The sequence below is a fragment of the Neodiprion fabricii genome, chromosome 4 (assembly GCF_021155785.1).
Source record: "Neodiprion fabricii isolate iyNeoFabr1 chromosome 4, iyNeoFabr1.1, whole genome shotgun sequence".
NCBI lineage: Eukaryota > Metazoa > Arthropoda > Insecta > Hymenoptera > Diprionidae > Neodiprion > Neodiprion fabricii.
Genome location: NC_060242.1, coordinates 36,831,204 through 36,851,956, shown reverse-complemented (window position 1 = coordinate 36,851,956; position 20,753 = coordinate 36,831,204). Strand labels below are relative to the sequence as shown.

The window sequence follows — 20,753 nt, the reverse complement described above, 5'->3', positions numbered from 1 at the left end:
GTCAGGAATTTATTTGCAACTGAAAAATTTCGAACATCTCACGAGAAGTTTGCTGCCAATCTGTTCTAAAAACCAATTTCTGTATCCCGGCTCTTCACGCATTGATGGGAGGGTGAGAAACGGGCGTTACGATTCGACGCTGATCGTTAACAGGAGTGAAAAAGAGGCTGCGAGGAGGTCGGTCTTTATTTTACACTCTGGGCAGCTGCCCTGGATGGTGGATAAAAACCGAGTGAAAAGATACCCTAGAATGATATCGACCTCTGGTCCATAGTTGCGGCGATATTGACGTTCAATGTTCCGCGACTTGTACTTTTGTATAGGTTCGAAACGCCCTTCCCTGTGGCACTTTGCGTATGAATTTTTGATTTTCTTTTTATTGGAAATTGAGATGAATATTTACTCGCTACAAATAAAAGGTCGTTGCATGGACAGGTTGATTTTATATTCGGATAGATCGGTTTTTTCGGTATATATTATATATTATACATAGGGTTGCAATTTTTGGTTGTTCTCTTCTATTTTCCCCCCGAATGATTGTTGTTATTTATTGGTTTATTGAAGCTGGCCCGCTGCGGCACGTTGGTCGAAATGGAATCAGATTTTTCAATATCGCACACACGCGTATGCGCCTGCAGCAAACCGTGAGAATCGTCAGCGTGATTTCATCAATAATTGACAAGTCAATACTGTACGATGCCGCGATTAGCATATGGACTCGGTTTAAAATACAATATTTTGAAAATATTATTCAACGATATGTAAATTATATGAATTTTGATGTTAAATTTCACCTGGGGATCCAGAAATAAATTGCGCAATGTAGCGTTGGTTCCGTTGAAAATTTATATCTATAAAAAATTCAAATCTTTTGATTTTCGCGCTCGTAGTTTACCAGAATATTTTTCCGCGATATAGAATACTCAGCTACCAATCGATTTCGAAGCTCGGTATCCACAAGAATTCGAATTCGGAAAGCTCTCGGCGTTCTCCCAGATGCAAACTCAAGTCCAAACTAACATCCGTAAAATCGTAAGACGATTTCGTAAGTAGGCCTTCAAGTTAACGAAATCGCCATCAGCCAATATTTCTTGGGAGAATATTTCACCGTGAATGATATATTCGGACTCCGAGCTAAGTTTCGCCCCCGTTCCGCGCATATCTACACACCTCGCACAAATGGAACATAGGATTGAGCTAAGTGGCATGAAAATCGCAAGAAAAGTAGCGTAAATCATAAGAAACTGCGCACTCGGGATTCGATTTTCCTGTAGGTGGAAAGAATAATCTGAAAAATTTCGTATTTCCCTAGCTGAAGGGGACAAGGGTCCTGGGAAAAATTGGAGGTAAGATCGTCCTTTACGAGTGGCCATCATGTTCCGCTGGAAACGAACACAAGAACGGAGAAATTTGGACGTGACGTATGCGAGCAGCACCGGCCGATCCATCGCACCTTACATAAAAGAATCCGCATGCGGAATACGTCACGTATTTCATTTGCCGTAAGGTTGACGTGAGATGCGTTGTTCCCTTATCATGGACACCTCACGTAATATTACGGTGTTTCATTGCGGGAATGTAATTCGAAGTCCAATTAGAAGCGGAAGCGACGATGATCTGCATGGCTTTTAATTACTGAGTAGTTCAGTGATCGTGAAAACGAAGAAATAAATTAAGATCGTGTATTGTGCAAGTACGCATCAAATTTCACGGACCTGAGATCTAATCAGAACTGAGGAAATGGGACTTGGAACAGAGTTCTTGTTTACCTACGTGATATAAAACGAACAGGGAACCAGAGAGCCGAGTTCTCGAGCTAAGAAATTGGAATTTCTAGGCAAACAACAGCGCTGGTAATTATATACTCAGCGATCAGCCTTACGCTAACAAGGAGCCAAGTCGAGGACTAATTATGAAACAATGAAACTTGGCCGAGGCGAGTGCTGCTGGGAGAAGTGCAGTGGCAGGGTATTCCGCAAGTGGAATGCAGCTTTCTGTATCTGCATTCAAGTTCACCTTCTTACAATGAAAATTTCCCCTGACGATAATTGTTTTGCCGCCCGACGAAACGACGGCCGCGGTTTTCACTTCCGTTCTAAATTCCACCTGGCCGTTCTGACATGGTCTCGTTGGAAAGCTAATTGCCAACCATTCGTCACTCTGTCGTCATCCGAGGTCGTGTCAATTTGTCGATTTCGCAGAGCGACAGCTGTGACTCTTGTGTCTTCGGCTGTTAAAACTTTGCCCAGTCTTCGGCTGGCCGTGCGCTTTGTCAACGCTGACGGAGATGAGCTTTCATGGAATTTGTCGGACAGGCACGGAAGCCTGGAAGATAGAGAGCGATGAAAGTTTACCACAGCGCTGTGCAGATGCCCTCGATGAAAGTCTCCGAAGGAAACTTCTGCAACTGCACAAAGTCACTCCTGAAATTCCACCCGTTCGAAACCGACGAGATCAAGTTTCGAATACATGAATTTCATTACGTGGACCAAGTTGCGTAACCGATTTTCAGATTCTTTTCCAAGTTTTGGACTTCTGTGAAGACGAGATGAAACAAACGCGTAATAAATGGAACGTATACACGAGTAACGAATATCGTCAAAACTTAAATGGATAACTTTTCGCCAACGATATTTGTTCGACCAACTTTTCAAAATCATAATTCAATTTGTATTCCATCCCGGCACCTGGAAACCTGTACTTACTCTCTTTCCAATTCTCCGTTTCAATTATTGAGTCCTGCAGAGATGCGACGAAACATTTCCGCGCAATATCGCTACCGGGCCACGTTTCTTTCCCCGGTGTTGTAATCGAGTTTTCTTTTTGGCAAGCCACTCAAGCCCAATTCATCTGCACTCAAGATTTCACCGTCGGCCAGCCTTTTTTGCGCGCGTGTATTATTATACCTACCAGTGAATGGGGAAAAAATGGGATCAAAGAAACCAGTCGACGTATCCATACCACTCAGAATCTGAGAGGTATAGGCTCGGAATTGAACGTACCTTAGATACCAATCTGAGTCCTAATTGTTGTTGTCATCCTTCTACTCCTTAAAATATTCAATCGACTATTAATGGTAATTCGTCAACTTGACCTTTAAAATATGTATTGGCAAGGAAAGGTTTTTCATAAGGTTCATCGGCGTGAGTAAAGCCTTAATGAAGTATGAATATCTGGCCACTTGACCACTGAATAAAAAATACCGCGTGTCAAACGCGGTGCGATATTAAAAAAACAGAGCATCGTTCGCTCACTGTCGCGATTTTTTGGATACCGGCAATCCTGACATAAAAACTACTGTCTTTCCTGGGCGCAAATTCTCAGCTATTGCATAATTTCAGGATCAGGATAAGGAGCGATGGCAGCTCGTTAATTAAAATAGAAATATCGAGCGCGTTTCAACCCCGCTTCCCTACATCATAGTGTTCGCATCACTTTCCAGTGTCGATATTCCATTGTCACGAAGTGATAGCCGGTTCGACCTCCACGCCGTACGCCTATACCTACCCTGGTCTGTAATCGATCACTGTGAAACTGATCAATCAACCGCTCTCAGCTCGTGTTGCGCAACGCAGGGGATGAAATTTCCCCCGGTAAAAGTGTCCCCTGAAAATCACGATGCAGGTATAAAACATTCGCATTACCTTCCGCGGTACTGATTCTCCACTGTCAAGTGTTTCCTGTTGGCTCTGATACCATTCGTAGATGAAAAAATGTCAAAAGGTTCCATCCCACACCGTTGCAGAGTATAAAATCAACTTCAACCGACAAAACATTAAACGACACTCTATAATTAACCGATTTCAAACGATTCGAGTATAATGGACCATCAAAGTTCTACGATCCGGGGTAAACTCGGAGGGCGGTGTAAGATGTGTTTGGACACGTGGGTGGGACGATAGTGGCGAAGTGCTTAAGACTCCTCGGAAGGAATCCATGCGGGTCTGCAGGCTGGTCGCACAATGGCTTGGTCTACACCGAAGGCGCAAGCTTCCAGCCCTGCGTGCATTATAGAGTGCTGCTCCGGCTTTGGAATGGTTTAGATACAGCCTAGCCAAGTGAGACGGTTAATTACCCAGGCAAATTAAGTGGAAACGGCCTGATTAGTAGTGGATTCCCGTACCAAGCCACGCGAGATGGTATTCATGTCGAGTGGTAACGGGGCGCGAGGGCGATCGAGTTCTCTGTACCTACCTGGCTGCTCGGCCACATCACGCACACCCCCGCAATGGTTCTCCGCTATTTCGCCCATCATTCACTTCTCGCTCGAGTTAACTCGGGGTCGGTCAGAGGCAACGTATATCCTGTCGACGATAGTTTCGATGCCTTCGTCACTGTCCCAGCGCCCCTCCTCGCTTCTTGTTCGTTTCGATTCAGCTCCGACTCCCAATGAGCCGATGGGAACCACTTGATCACGAGCTTTTGTTCAACGGTCTCAGTTCCTCGTCGGTGAATTTGTGTCATGGCATCACGGGGCACACTCACCGCGCGTAAATATGTCACCTGCATCCAGGTGGAAACGTTGCCGTGCGGATAACACGTATAGACGACGTTCATCGATCGCCCTCCTGGGAACTAATTAGCTTAAGCGCAAATTATACACCTATCGTGATTAGTTATTGGAAGGATCGCGAAAGGCACTTTATACCTCTCTTCGTTAGCCGCGTATTGTGGTTGAAGGTTTCACGAAAGTTCGAAACTCTGTTTGTCTCGAGGCTAGCATTATGGGTGGTTTTCAGATGTCATAGCTCTTGAATATTTACCTCAAAAGCAGAACTCTCACGTTGCGTTCCGAGAATATAGTCTGCGGCCGTTTGGCATTGACTCTCATTATTAGACGCGTTTCAACCGCAGGCTGACCTTTCCCCGATTAATTATGCACTCGGACTTATTAATGTGCCGAACGAATCCCAGAATAGATTTAGCACTTACCTGGATCCAGTCTCTGGATTGCGAGATGCAGGTGCCGCATATCCGATTCATTCGACAGCCGGATTGTTGCTAATTAAGTTTTATCCGAGCGCCCCTATATCCTCCGATTTCTCACCCCATCAAACTCTGTTCGACTTCTCGATGTTCTCTCTCTCCGGGGTTCCCTTTCTATTTCTCCTCCTCTCGTTCCCCTCTCGGTTCAGATTTAGCGGCTACCCTCCGGTTCCCGCCAGTGCAAATACAGTCGATTCGGTGTACGTAAGCCAGTATTGAAGCCGAGGTCTATGGACGGACGGGACTCGGTCAGGTGGCGACTAACACAAATAAATTGCCGACAAATCGGATTACAACAATTTCAATCGGCGATGTTGTCGTCCGACGAGTCGACCCCGTCCCTTTTATTTTGTCGTTTTCACCGCGCGGCGACAGTTTATATATATCTGCAAGATATTCTTCCGGGAACGTGTGCATCGATCGTGACGACCGATTTTGATCTGACCGAAAACGAGCGCGAAAAATACCGCAACGCACATGTATAGGCGTATGGAAAAAGGACGGAGGTTTCATAATTTCCAATCGCGATCGGAACTGCTTTATTGCTTCGAAAACCGATTAGTTCCGGGATCCGAATTTTATTGAATGTCCCCTTTGTCAAAGGATTTAGGATCGGATAGCAACCGATCAAAGAGAGGTAGAGGGTGGAAAATATGTTTGTTTAATATTACACGCCGGGATTTGGGGAATAATTTGAACGTTTATCCACCCGATGGTTTCACCGATAGCGCGACACTCGAGAAACAGATACCAGTCGATTATTAATTCCGGTACTTAATGCCGTAGTCAAACTTGAAGCCAACAGAGAAAGGGGCGTAGAGGATCGAGGAGATATATCTAGTAAGATACTCCATTCACCCACGACGTCGGCCGCTTCAACAATTCCTGTTTCACTTCTTGCTCAATTTGACGAATGTTACACCTTGGCAAGAACCGTGGTGGTCAGACAGACAGTCCATGGTGAATGGTTGATACAGTTTTCTCATGGTCAACTACGAACGAGCTACACCCCTATCCCATACTTGCCCAACACTGCGATTCCAGTTCGTTTTTACCTTTGTAGAGTGCGTCCATAGCGACGGAGGAAAAATTACGTCAACCGCACAGTGTCCGAAACTCTTTTTTAACATTTACAACGATCCACGGTAGTCTGAAGTTGGCTGATTCAAGCCATTTTGATTTGCTCTTTAGTACTACGTGTACCTAGTAAGGGAAAAGAAGCTAACGCTCTGTGAAATGATTCTAACTTCTGGGTCCTAGAACAGCTACACGGTATTATGGTCTTCTCTACCGCCTTCACAAGAAGACCCTGCAACTCAGACTTTGCGCGTTAACACAAAGCACTAGCTTTAACCGCCGGGAAGCCATTGTCCAGCCTCGAGCCTGGATGGAAATGACGATTTTAAAGGATATGCGTAGGGATAAGACGGGGCGTAGGCGGTAACGTGCCCGGGGCAAAGCTATAGATGTCCCGGTTTCAGCGAACTGCGGAGCTCTGAGTGAACGTAATTATTTCACATAGCACTTAATTAGACCCTCAGCCACTCACCGGGGTCGGCAAAGATCGAGAGAGTGAGAAAACGACTATATGGCACACGTGTAATGCTCCGAACGTACGCGTCTCCAGCCTTGTTGGACTCGTTACGTTCCATGGTTACAGCCGAGTTGCTCGTATAACGCCGTACGTTGGCAGGCGGTGTGGATACGTTGTAAGTTCATCTTACTACGCTCAGAGTGGGTCTAGGGTTTCTCCGGCTAGTAACGTGCACTTGAAAGGTAGGTACATACGCACCTAGCAACAGTAACGCGCAGCCGCCTCTTCCAGAAATTAATTTCACTCCTGCATCAGTCAGTAACCTAAGAAGCCAGATTCCGCAAGAGTAATCGCGCAGAAGGTTGTACGCACGGATCGATCGTTCACTGTCGGGTAATTGTATTTACGGTTACATGCACCGTCTCTCCGCTTGAAATATGAGTCAGTTGTTTCAGCTCGTCTCAACGCAGCCGATGATCAGTCCTACAGTTCCGGTCTCGATCTCAATTGTCAGTTGTCAGAGCAGCTTATCGTGATCTCTGGTGAATAATTTTCATCGACATTTTGGAAGTGGAATTTGACGCGATTCACTCGGTTGAGATACTTTGAATTTTGGAAAGGTCGAGTGGACCGCGAGGATCGACGGAATCCCACTTGCTAATCGAGCGTAACCAAGCTTCGAACCACGTCGTCGAATTCACCGTGACGTGGTTGACTCGGTTAACTGTCGTCAAACCGGTGTGTATTCCACTCTAGAAGTACCTAGTTGGGTGATAAAATTTTGCGAGGTCACAAGCGCGAAAAATTGCCACCTCGATGCTACTTCCCCTCTATTTGATTTTATTTTCGCATTCACCCTACTTCTCCGAACAAAGAATAGCCGTGGCCCGTTGCCGTCAGACAAGACCGATCATGACGGATGGCCGATAGACCCGGTGCTACGAGGGTGTAGGACGTAAGAAGGGTGAACGAGAATTTGACGCAACGAACGAGAGCGACGCGCCTTCTCCGGGCCGCCCAACCCCCTATAACAACCTCGTTAACATAATCATAAGCCCTGATCGTCCGCTGTCTGCCTCATCTCTCACCGTTCCAACACCCCGCCTTTTCTCCTCCTCGGTCTTCTTCCAGCAGCGGACTTGCCGAGGAGTAAACATTTCTTAACCCAGAGAAGAAGATGGGCCCAGACCGACTAATACGCCGAGCATCCATCGAGCCGTTCCTCAAATGGAGTGCACAGTCCGGACGAATGGTGGAGAGGGACGAGCTGGTCAAATATACGAAATAAGCAAAAAGGCGATCCTCTCGTCCGCCACATGGCACAGACATACTAGACATATTTTGGCACTGTTTTTGGCGAATGCGAAAAACGCGACAGCAGGGCTTAAAATTAACGCTGGATACCGTGCGGATAGACACAGTCTCTAGTGACACCCTCGGCTTTGTCTGCTTGACCCACGTCACTTGGCCCCAAAGCTAGCCGCGGCATAAGTTTGGTAAAAAGTTGATCCAATCCGGGAGAATTAATCCATCCGAGACTGCGCGCCTGCACGTTATTGGAGAAAAAGAATTACTTAGAAATTGTTTAAAGCTGAGAGGACGAAGCGATCGTAGGCAAAAATACCGAAATAGCGCTCTGTTCTTTGGGGATGAAAAGTTAAAGACACATCGATGCACGTTGGCGATGCACTTTCGGTGTCTGTCATCGCCGCTCGCTTCTTCGGTCATAACAATTATACCAAGCTTCGACAGCGACATGCCACCGCTTTTAAGCTCAGGATAGGTACCCATATTTTTTTTACCTCAAATCCCGACGTACGCGATCCTGCTTCGCACCCCGGCCGTAAAATGACGTGGAAAGCGTCTCTTTAATGGACGCGAAAAGTGATTCGACCTCTCTTTTCCCTGAAAGTCGTCGAACCTCCCTCCCTCAATTTTTCTCTCTCTCTCTCTCTCTCTCTCCCCCTAACTCTCTTTCTCTATCGAAGAGGAGTGGGGGGAGTGGCTTGAGTGGTTGTGTTCACGTCAGGTGTTTAATTTCCTATGACTTTTAACGTTTCGTTTCGCTTTTTGTTCTATCAAAAGATATCTTCCGAGTGTCGTTCCATCTCTCGCTAGTTATTGATTTATTTTTTATCCTTTACACTCGTGCAATTTCCACGATATATCTTAATTGTTACATTGCTTTCTTTGTTTCTCTTCTCGTGCTCTGTTAAACTACTATTAGTTTTCGAATTTTCGACAACATTTTTACACAAATCCTTGTCTTCTTCTTTTTCTTCTTCTTATTCCATTTCTTCCTCGGGCCGAGGCCCCTCAGCGAAAATTGTAGCAACCCTCTTGACGTGAGGAAATTTTGCACTTACCAAGCGTTAAATGGCGCCTTGTCGATACCAACCTGAGGTCACGCCACAAGCATATTACGACCCGGGGAGTAAATGCACCTGCAGCCAGCCAGAATTTCAGCTTCGCTGAGAACGTTGACCCCTGCAACTCGATGCAGACTTTTACTGGATGCAGTGGAGAAAAATAAATAATGCAAGAATCTTATTTTCAATTCGGTTTTTTGAATTTGTAAACGAGATCTTTCACCGAGCAAAAAAGATTGACAGCAGAATATAACTACTGTACATAGAGTGATTATAATTTCAACCGTGGAACTCTATGATATTCGCGAAGTATATAGCGCGCTTCTGAATTCCTTCAGGATCCTTAAATTATAATTGGAGAGCCAATATTCGGGCGATATACAGTCCCTGAAATTTTTGCGACGTGCCTTAAATCACAGAAACCACTGAAATAATTGACATTCCAACGTGGATATTTTCCTGAAAAGAATTTTAACGCATAATAATTTAATACAGTTGTACGGACGATAATTGACGGGTAAGAAGAAAATTTCAGGTTACACGTGTAATTCAATTTTCGAAAGTGAGTCGACAATTTTTTCAACGTGGATTAACGACTCCCAGATACGTTGTGTATTATTATATACCTGCGAATGTGCGACGTGATCCGCGTGTCTGCGTGTACAACTCGCATTTCATCCCCGCGTCAATATTTCTCAACAACAGACCGTCTGCAATTTGCCCTTCCCCACTAATTATCAATCTAATCCGTAGGTAAGCCCTTAACCTGCAAGGATGCCTCTAACTATAACACAGTTAGTTGGATATCCCGGGTAACGTGTATTATCCTAACAGCGAATAATTCATATGTCTGCCATTGAGAAGTACCGGGTTGATAATTGACCGTCTTATCGAATATACTCGTATAATATCTGAGGGTATAATTTTTCGACCCTCATATTACAAGCCTGAATTGAAATTCAAGGTTCTATTTAACCGAATATTCATTACAATCTCGATCTGCGATCGAAGCGAGGAAATTTTATGCTCAAAGCTGAAAGAGAAATTCGGATTCGTCGCGCTACATACACTATCGATCATTATCGTTTTATTTATCTCTGAATTCGGAGTCATGAATAAGTTGCAAATGAGTCGAGTTCGATTGGTGAAATAATGTTATACGCCTGGGTAATATCACTCCACTTGGCACGCAGCGCGCATTATCTTTCCACCCCCGTAATATCCATTTCTCCCCCGTCTCGACGGAAGGGCGATACTATTTTTTACACGGAAAAACAAGAAACAGATAGAAAGAAGGAACTAATGTATATCGTATCGAAAGGCTTACACAACTTACGTTCACCTGTACCGATCGATTTGCATTTATATTCTCTAAGAAGCTAAGCGCGCACCGCATTCGGACTGTGAGGGCACGTCTGTAACAATAGGCGGCTCGAATCACCCCGTATAAGTGAGTTCCTTCCGTTCACGAGAATAAAATTACGCGTACATACGCGATACAATTGTTACAGAGGTAAAGAGACACGTGTGTAATATATCACACTACTACTAGTACACGGCATGTATTTTACACCGGGCAATTATTATTCGACGAGCAACGAGGAAAGTTGAAACACGAAACGTGGGGGTGATTTATGAAAGTCGCTGATTAGATCGTTGAAATAGATTGCGAGGTAACCAGTCGATGATTAGAGCGGAGCGAAGGATCTTGCCTGGGTAAGTTACGGGTCGATATCCTGCCGCTGCGGCCTGATTTACTTTTACAATTTTTCGAATTCTTAATTTTTTTTTTTTTCTTCTTCATTCTCTTTGTCGGCTTCCTTCAGGCCACGCGACTTGCCGACAAAACTGTGACTTTTCACGGGCGTTAACGCGCTCTCTAATCAACCCTGCATTTTCGGTGTAAAAAGCTTGTCGACTTTCACGATTACTGATTCACTACAGTGGCTTGTTGTGAATATACATACATACATATATATATATATATATATATGCCTGTCTCAGTTGCCATTATAACTTGCGAGGCGTGACTTGCAAGGCATTTCCTTTGTTGCGGACCGCTCGATGGAACCAAAGGTGACTCGAAAGATGGCGGAGCCGCGGGATTCGCGATTGGCTAAACCTGAGACAGGAGAGATTTTTTGCGGGATCAACTCGTCGGCTATATTAATGACTGCTCGTGGAAGGATTAGCGGGCGACTCTCGAACGTGGTGCTGCTTTTTTTATTCGCCGCTTTAGCCGGCCCGCCTGCTGCACCCTTCGCATGAAAAATCGATCCCTCCAGGGTTCGACACGCACTGAGAAACATTTCATTTGTTATAGTAAGTAGAAAAATTGAGTAAAACAGGTATCGTTAAGAAACCCGTTTGAATATTGTTGGAATTGCGAAAAACGAGGTACGCGTAAACATTTTGCGCTATCGTCGATCCTCTTTTGGTAATTGCAACGCAAATCAGTTTCTGAGGTCTACTTTACTTTTCTAGTTAAATAAGGCCTTAACGTCGATTTATCGTTGCACAAGCGTTAAATTTTCGCAACAGTCGCAAGAAAATATAGCAACAGTGATCGTAGTGAGAAAGAATAGTAACGGATACTAGACTTTCCGGTAACAGCTAGAAAACTAATTTTCAATTTCTATCCAGTAGTATATTTTTCGATTGTGGTAAAAAATGAAAATAGTTAAGGACCGAGCGGTAACCGGTACTAGAAATTTCTCTCAGTGCGGGGACGGTATGAACGAAGTGACCAGTACGAGCTTTTCGAGACTCGCGGTAAGATCGGAAACGTTGAATTCGTTGAGAAAAATAATGGCAAGTTTGATGAATCCGTGAAAGAATCAGCCATGGAAATTTGGGCGAAGAAATTAACGAGTTTTTTTCCTACCATCGGGTACGTCGACCGAACCGTTTGACCGGAAAAGGGAAAATCGTTTTTCGACGAGGTAGAATCTCCGACTCGCATCTTTGCTCTCGCATCGCCTCGGTCTGTACGGACAACGGCGACTAATCAGGGGAAAAGATCCTCTCTCGGGCCTTTCCAACACCGGTAAGAACCCCTCTCTCGCCGAGTTTTCTCGTCCCAATCCTCGAGCAAGGGAGCCGGGTGAAATCATTTCGTCGAAGCGGTCAGAAGCCCTTTCCGTTCTCTGACCTTTGATGGAATTAGCCGGGCCTCGGGTGACGGCGCGGTGATTAAATTAACACGGTACGTACGGGGAGATTCAAAAGGTGGGATTTGCGAGCGAGTTCCACGTTTTCTCGGGCCCCTGATCGAGCCAATATTTGCGAAACCCTGCGCCCGACAATTAGCACTAATGCAGCGATGGTGGCGAGAATTAATCTCATCCACGCGACGCGTCTCTGACGGCTGCACGCGTGTTTATCTTGTCGGAATCCGTTTACACGGATACGTGTAAGTCTCGGAATTCGATTCGGCACTGCTTCACCTCAAGACGTGTATCTTGGCCTGAAACAACAGAGGGGGGAATAGATTCCCGGAAGATTTGAAACGCGAGTCTCGGTCATCCCCTTCGACTTTTGAACGGATAGGGGGAAAAAGCGTTTCGCAATGAGACTAAAAAAAAAAAAAAAAACGGGAAAACAAAGTAATAATTGTACCTCGAGTTGTTGTTAAGTTGTATTTTGTGCTTCGTTAAAATTCCCGGAAGGTCCGGGATTCTCTGCAAAAGCTTGGTCGAAAAGTCTAAGCCGGCGTAGCATCTCCTCGAAACTTTGGTTGCCTTGCCGCCGAGGAAGCCTACGCTTGAAAAACAGAATCACGCGACTTCCGGCATAGCAGGAATTAGCCGAGGCACGGAGATATACAGAGAGGGAAACTGAAAAGCTCCCTGTGCCTAAATATACGCGGGAGGGGACAAAAGCTCCTTAACGTAAAAGCCCGGCCGTTACAAATAGCGCCTTCTAAAGCCAGACGCGGACAGTCGTTGCATAAAGTACCTCACCTAGTCCGGATACAGGGTGTAGATTCACCGTAAAGATAAACAATGCCGAACACCCTCCAGCGACAAATCCACTTCCTATCGTGAATCAAGCGTGGAGAAATATCCTCTTTGAACTCTCCCTCGCGTTATAAACATTCCTTTAACCATTTCCTCGCAATTTTTCGCTTTCAGAACCCTGCGAAAAGACGTATTGCGCCTGGGGAGCTTCCTGCGTTGTTTCCGAGAACGGGAGAGCGATTTGCCAGTGTCCGGTCGACTGTCCGCCGACCCAGCAACCGGTTTGCGGATCGGACAACGTCACCTACTCGAATCACTGCCACCTTCGTCAGGAAAGCTGCCATCGGAGGAAAAACACGAGAGTCAAATACCAAGGAGCGTGCGGTGAGTCTCTGATCCCTAATATAATCGTCAGCGTCATCGTCGTCGTCTTCGTCATCTCCGTATAAGCATAGCCGGTACACAAATCGCCGACCGCGTTGCGCGGTAGCTGGCTGAGCGGAAATATCGCTGACATTCGTCGCTGAGGTCGCAAAAAATTTTTGAGAAAAAAGCGAGGGTGGCTGTCCAACAGCCGAATTTTATGGTAATTGAAAGAAAAATGGAATCCGTTCCATGTTTCGTTTGATCGCGAGCGACGGATGATTGAGATATTCGATTTAAATTCAAATTGAGAATTTAGAGCTTGCAGTATCGATATTCGGCTTCTGTTACACCGTGTAACAGATTCCATTGATTCGGTATTCCGGATTCCTGGGATCGGTGAAAAATCGAATTTTTCGGTACGCGACGTCTTTTGTGCGTTCCGTCGCACGTACACGCGAATATACGACGAGTACACACGGTTCGTAATGCAATGCAATTGGAGTCGAAGCTGCCGTCGTGAAAAGAGAAGTGAAACATCTGTGGGGCGGTAATAAAGCAATGTGGAAAATTCCTGTTCATAAAATATGAAGATGCCAACAAACGGTGGATAGTAGACGAGGTAAACGCGAAACGTCCCTCGACCGTGTACGCGTACATACTCTTACACACATGTACGCGCAGGCATACCTTCACACGTAAAGACAAGCTGGTTATACACGTAGAAACGTAAAAGAAGCTCGATCAAAAATATGGACCAATTTTTTTCTTCCTCGGGAGAAAAAACTGCGGGATACACGCGTAGAGGTGAGTCTATATTGTTATTATCATATGCCGGCGAAGATAAAATGTTTAGTGGTACGACCGTTACATCAAGCCGGCAAGAATAAGGCGGTACGACGGCGGGTGACAACCTTCTATGTATGTATGGAATATTTTTCACATTTGCGATAGACGGTGAAAAATTTTTACCTGTCAAATACAGGACCTTGAAAGACCGTTTTTTTTTTCTTTTTCTTTCTTTTTTTTTTTTGTTTTTCGCTGTTTAAACTGTAGGTAGACACGTTTTCTCTCCGAGTGAATATTTGTCACAAAATTCACGCAGAGCTTTACGATCAGATGGGGGTTTGAGGGTTTCTGCCAAGGGGATAGGTGCGCATGACGTGTGATGCAAGCAGCTGGGAAAATACGAGATTTTGATCTGATCTGCAGCTTTTTTACAGGTTTGTGAAAACGATCGAATCGCGCTTCGCGATACGCTTACGATGAAAAGCTCTTTCTTCTCAAGCTCCTTACTCGTACAAATTGCAGTACGTAAGCACATTAAGCCTACGATTTGCTGCGGAGCTAGAAGTCGGACTGTTTCAGAAACATTGCTCGACAAATCTGATTCGTTTTTTTTCAAACCACCGTGTAGCGAGGCACGTCGCAACGTTGAGAATCGAATAGACTTGAAAAAAAATAAAAAAAAAAAAATCGAATGAACAAGAACGAAGGGAGGAAATCGAATGAACCAAATTAACGCGCTTCGAGAGAACCGAAGGAATTTTAGAAACGGATTTATAAAGGAATGCAAATTTACAGGGGATTCTGAGTCGGAATCGTATACCTGCAGCCAGCGAGTTGGTCTGTGAAAACGTGATTTGGAATTAACGATATCTTCCCTTGGCCGTTACGAATCCGCGGTTTTAAAATAACAATTTTCCTCCCCCAGCGCGACATACTGACTGCAAATTTCTACGATTGCTTTCTTTATCGTTGGTTACATCACCGCGGGCTTATTTCATCCAAATGTACTGTCATTATTACAACGATTTTCATTATTTATACAGTAAAAGCTGGTTGCGTTGATACGAGCCGAAAATCCGGAGTTAATCAATTGCGTATTGAATTTCTTATTTTCTTTTTACACTGTAAAAAAAAAAAAATTCCATCGGTGTACGGTGATTGCAAATTATCCACCTGCAGGCAAAAAGTTTCTATACCTACCCTCTAATTTCAAACAACCTTGTACCTACACACACGCGTGTTTTTCATCTCGTTATATTTACCCGTCAATTATTTTCATCCCCTTGATTATATTCAATATACTGTGAGAATTTTTCACTCATACAACACACGTTGCTAATATACGCGCGAAAAAAAAGCTTCCGAATTTCAACGAAGGATCACAGGCGATGATCGCGAGGAAACAAGGCTGGGAAAACACAACTCAATCACTCATCAAGGCTCCCTGATTCCCTCCAAAATCGCCAAATCCTTGTTTAAACCTTGTCATATATTATTTTACAGGCAACGCGCGCCGCGCTACAGCTTTTAAATTATGAATTCAGAGACCATTAAAATTGTGGACAGCGATTAATCGATGCCAAACAAAATTTATTATTAATTGCCGAGTGAGTTTATCCCCTCACTCTCTCATCACGCGTGTGCGTGAGCAGATGGGCAAAACATCGATCTCTCTTTTGGGGGTATTAAAAATTGGCGATTCCGTCGCTTGTTTTATCATACATTTACGGTAAACGTTGCTCGTCGATTTGACACGTGAAATTTTTCACTCGCATGTGTATAAATAATTAATTCTCTCTCCGCGATTATAACATAGACAAGGAACGATTACTCTACCTTATGTCCGTTCGTCGTTACGCCGTCCATGTTTTATTGTATCAATACCGATATAAACTAATTTCAAAATCCCGTCGCTGAACACAGCAATCTAGGCAGATACACATATTTAAACGACAAATGGTTGCACGATAGAATAGCCCGTGTGCACCTGTCCTTAACGACATTTGTTATTACGTCCTGTTCCTTTCTTCCCTATCATCCGCCTATTACGTTATATACGTGTATAAAGCATCCGAGTTACGACTTATACTTTGCATCGCGATTTCATGCACGATCGTAAATTTGGAGTTTCTCTATTAAGAGGAAAAGGCTCTCGAGTTTTATTCCCGAGAATCAACGATGACAATAATACCGCGCAACCATCAATGTAAATAAAGGTGCAAAAATATGCATGCCGAATCGGAAAAGGGATTGCGAAGTAAGTACTTGGTTTCTTTCTTTTTTTTTTCTTTCTGTTTTCTTTTGCACACTATACGGACTCTCGGCAGTTTCCCTCTTTCTTCTGGCGTTGCTTATAGTACGGAGGGGGAAAGTGGGCCCATGAATTAACCAATACGCGCGATACACTCCGGAAGATTTGCTCGAAGCATCTCGTAATCTAGCCTCCACGCCCGTGAATTCAAAAAGGGATCTTTTATTCAGCGCAAATTCCTGCCGCTGCACGCTCGGCGCGGCATTTTCCGTTTTCAGCTGCCCCGTATAGATCCTCTCTGTATGCTTTATTAAAAATGGTGTTATTTTATTCAGAGGTGAGGGGTCAGATAGCATTTTCTCTGATGATCGCGTGCCGCCGACTGGTATTGCATGCGCACAGCTCTCGGGACTGTAATAATTCTCTCACGGCTGTATCGTAATTCGATTTGACAAATCGCACGGCCAACGAATCGAGGCGGGAAAATATAGGGAAAGGATAAATTTCCGAGGAATATTGCAGAGGCGATATTTTTCTATACCCGACGTAGAGGTTTCCTCGCTTTTCTTTGATACATTTTTGGAAAAAGAAATATACGTTTCGCAAATTTCGCAGGATTAGAAGTAAAATAAAAAAAAAAAAAAAAAAAATCAAGCGCCGCCGCCTTTTCCTCAAAACCGAGGGAAACGCGAATGGATCATAAAATCCGAAATCTTGTCCTGAAATATCCTACCTGCACCATCCTGGCGGCTCAAGGAGATGCTTTCCTCGTTTTTCTGCAGTCCACGGTGCGCTCTGAAATATTAAGATTTCACTTTTGCAGCTCCCTCGAAGCTTCAATATTCACGCGATCTAAATACGTGATGCGGTCGAGAGTCAGAGTTTACGCGGAGGAAAACTGTCGGCTGAAATTTCAGCCTTAACTTGAAAATCAAACTTTCAATACTCGTCTCGCTTTTCTTTAACTGCAGCTCCGCTTTTTCTCACTCGGTCTTAAAGCCGTCGCCGACAAACGAAACGCGATATTCGCCCCCTGCCTTTAATATAATATCAGCGATAACTCCCCGCGATATCCAGCGAAGCTGCCGACTCTATAGAACCGAGAAGTTATGGTTGAACCGAGCGCACGGTCTGGCCCAAGGGAGGCCAAGATGGCGGCCGATAGCGTGTCGAAAACAATTGAAACGCGCCCTCCAGAGCTTAGCCCATGCTTTCAATTAGGGAAGCCCCCTGCAAGCTCCCAGGCTCTTGTTCTTCGCCGACGGCTAAACAAAAACGCTAGAAACAAAAGTTGAATTAATTTTATTGGCTTAAGTGGAGATTCGCCACCTGTCTCGCACGACTCTCATCGTTATTTATAAACCTGATCAATTTCACCTCACCGTCCACTTTATGCAAGCTGTTCTCATCACGCCTTCGATTTATACCATTTCTTTTTTCGATCGAATAATAACAACAGTAATTGAGAATTTAACGAGCAATCGAATGTCTCTTATTTTGTAATATTGGTTTATTGGCAGAGCTAAGCCTCGGCACGAGTAACGTCATATTATTGTACTTTCAATCTCCCTTAGGCATTCGATTTCATTTTCGTTTAATCCTTGCTGGTTTCTCTACTTTGTGGTAATAATATAAAATAGTCGATGCGCGCTGTTTCCATACGCGCAAAGTATACACCGAGAGAAAGTCTTAGTCCCGGTTACCGTTCAGTCCTTAACTATTTTCATTTTTTACCACGATCGAAAAATATAGTTCTAGGTAGAAAATGAAAATTAGTTTTCCAGCTGTTCCCGGGAAGTCTAGTATCCGTTGCTATTCTTTCTCATTACGATCACTGTTGCTAGATTTTCTTGCAACTGTTGCGAAAATTTAACGCTCGTGCAACGATAAATTGACGTTAAAGCCTCGTTTAACTAAAAAAGTAGTGTAAACCTCGGAAACTGATTTTGCGTTGCAATAACCAAAAACGGATCGACGATTGCGCAAAATGTTTAGGCGTACCTCGTTTTTCGTAATTCCAACAATATTCAAACGGTTTTCTCAACGATACCTGTTTTAATGAATTTTTCTAGTTACTGTAAGAAATGAAATTTTTCTCAGTGTATACAGTATACCTGACACTTGGACGATTTCTAAGACTCGTAATGCGAGGGACGGCGAAAGGGCACAAAGGGCAGGCGAGAAGCCGCGGTAATTGGATAAGGTTGGAAAAATAAAAGTGTAAGAAAATTATTTTTCGTGCCTACGAGCCGCGAGGTTTTCGGGCAAAAGCTCGAGCTCACGTGTCTGAGGAGGGAATATAATCTGTAAAATCGATACATCGGTATAATCTCGCGCCTTACAATGTGACCCGTATTCCCGTCTCTTATCTGGCACATTGAATATCAGCTGCACGCGTACCGTGCGATGCATTTTCTAGGTAAATCTTTGTTTCTCCGTCATCGCCTTTTACCCCTCCGCCCCAAGAGACGCGTTTCGAAGAACACACATTTCCCAGACTTCGACACAGCGCCTGGAGAAATGCTCAAGCCCTCGGGGCAGTTCTCCGCGATCAGAAAATGGTGTGTCTATCACGTGCATCGACAGACTCGTGAAAGTGGAAAGAAAATGTGTCGTTAAATTAAAAAAAGGTGTGAAAATTTATAACCGTTTAATTGAACTAAAAATTTCTGTTTTAAAACAAATTTCATGTGGTGAAAATCCGTACGTTTTACTAATTTTCTTTAACTATTTATAATATTTATCTATAATATCTATACAGAAGCTATACGATTTTTTGTCTGAAAATACAAAAATGAGAAGCATCGAAGTTCAATGCAATTTTACAATCGCTCAAATATTATGCCAAATCCAGGGGATTTGTTCGATTTTACTCTAATCGATGGTTCAATTTATTTAAAATTGTATTTTCTACAATCCCACTGCAACACTCTTTTTCTTTCCTTCTCTCTCTCTCTCTCTCTCTCTCTACATCACATTTGCATCGTTGAACATTTAATCTAACAACATATTACATCGATACTGATTGCGATTAATGATTAATGGCAGTATGTAAATTTTTTGCAGAAACAATTTACAAAAACTAATCTTCCGAATGAAGCGAACTAATCCATAAGATTTTTCATTATTCTTAATCGATTACAAATGAAATGTCGATCGAAACTTTTGTTGATAATTTTTAGTACCCTCTACTCTGTGATTTTTTTTTTTATAAATCATCCAAACTGTTGCGACTACGTACATCAATTTGATAAGTTCCTGCGAAAACACGCGACCATTATCGTACAAGCACATTAAACAAATTTATCGATTTCCGGCCCGCCAACCTCGCCTTTTAAATGTGTAAGCACAAGGGTTTCCAATTAAAGTGCAAAAGACAGCTTTTCGCAGGACGAAGCGTCGGCACTAAAAGGCCGGTAAAGAGCTTACAGCGAGGCAGAAATGACGGAAGGCATCGCTTCGTCGGAGGGGGAGGCGGAGGGACTGAAGCTTTCAAACGTCCTTGGAAATAATTACTTATTACCCTCGCGTAATAATTCTGTCTTCGTATATTTAAACGGATCTTGCTTGCAGACGCCCAGCGTTTAACGCTCAGCTGAACGTCGTCGCGTCAGACGAGATTCTCGGGAGGAGAAGGGGGAGGAAAAATTAGCAAAAAGGTTGAAACTTATCCTTACCTACACTTACGGACACACTCGGCACTCGAGATTGAAAATTATCCTGATTTATATAATAATGTCGCGAGAAGTCAAGAATGTTATATATATTATTATTATACATACACTTGCCTGTGCGCTATCTGGTATTACAACGTATCTAAGAAAGGAAGAGAGAGAGAGAGAGTGAGAGCTGGGGGGAGGGGGATGGCAGCCGACTCGGCAAAACGAAAGATACACGGCATCGTACGTACAGAATCCTTGGTGGTATTTTTTGGTCCTGCAGGATCTCCCCGGCGGTAGGTAAAGGGGCGAGCAGGGGATGGTGGGACGGAGGGGCGGGCGCGGGACATTTCAGCGGATATGAAATTGCGTGTCGACGCCGCGTGAACGAAATGCTCGCCGTGTTTCCTTCACGTGACATACATACTTGCGAGATCCAACGGAAGCGACGCGAAATATATATATATATATATATATATATGTATATTAGGGTGTTTCGGAAAAAAATAATTTGCGATTTGCCGCCGTGTTACCGACTAAAGAATTTTCTCAGGTTAAAAGAAAGACTCTGTGAAAAGATGAGCGTTTCACGTTACGCGGAAGATCGCGATCAGTTGATTTTTTACATTCCTGTATTTGGTTTTTTTTTTTTCCGTAATTTACGAAGTATCCTGGATGTATCAATTCACCTCACAAAAAATATCAATTCTCCAGTTGATATTTTAAACGAGCATCTGACGATTTTTTTTAATATTAATTAATTCTCATAAAATAGTTATAATTTAATATGCACTTTTGATTTAGGCGAATAAGATTACCCGGTTGATATACGAGTATGGTTGC

At 43.9% G+C, this 20,753-nt stretch overlaps 1 protein-coding gene across 3 annotated transcripts in view; it reads left to right on the top strand.

Moving 5' to 3' along the window:
- Positions 1–20,753, top strand: part of LOC124179767 (agrin-like) — a 290,835-nt gene that overhangs the window by 198,667 nt on the left and 71,415 nt on the right. For all 3 annotated transcript variants that reach the window (XM_046564486.1, XM_046564485.1, XM_046564483.1), the window contains one exon: positions 13,023–13,232. In XM_046564486.1, the coding sequence (XP_046420442.1) occupies positions 13,023–13,232 (210 nt within the window). The remainder of the gene's footprint in view (positions 1–13,022; positions 13,233–20,753) is intronic.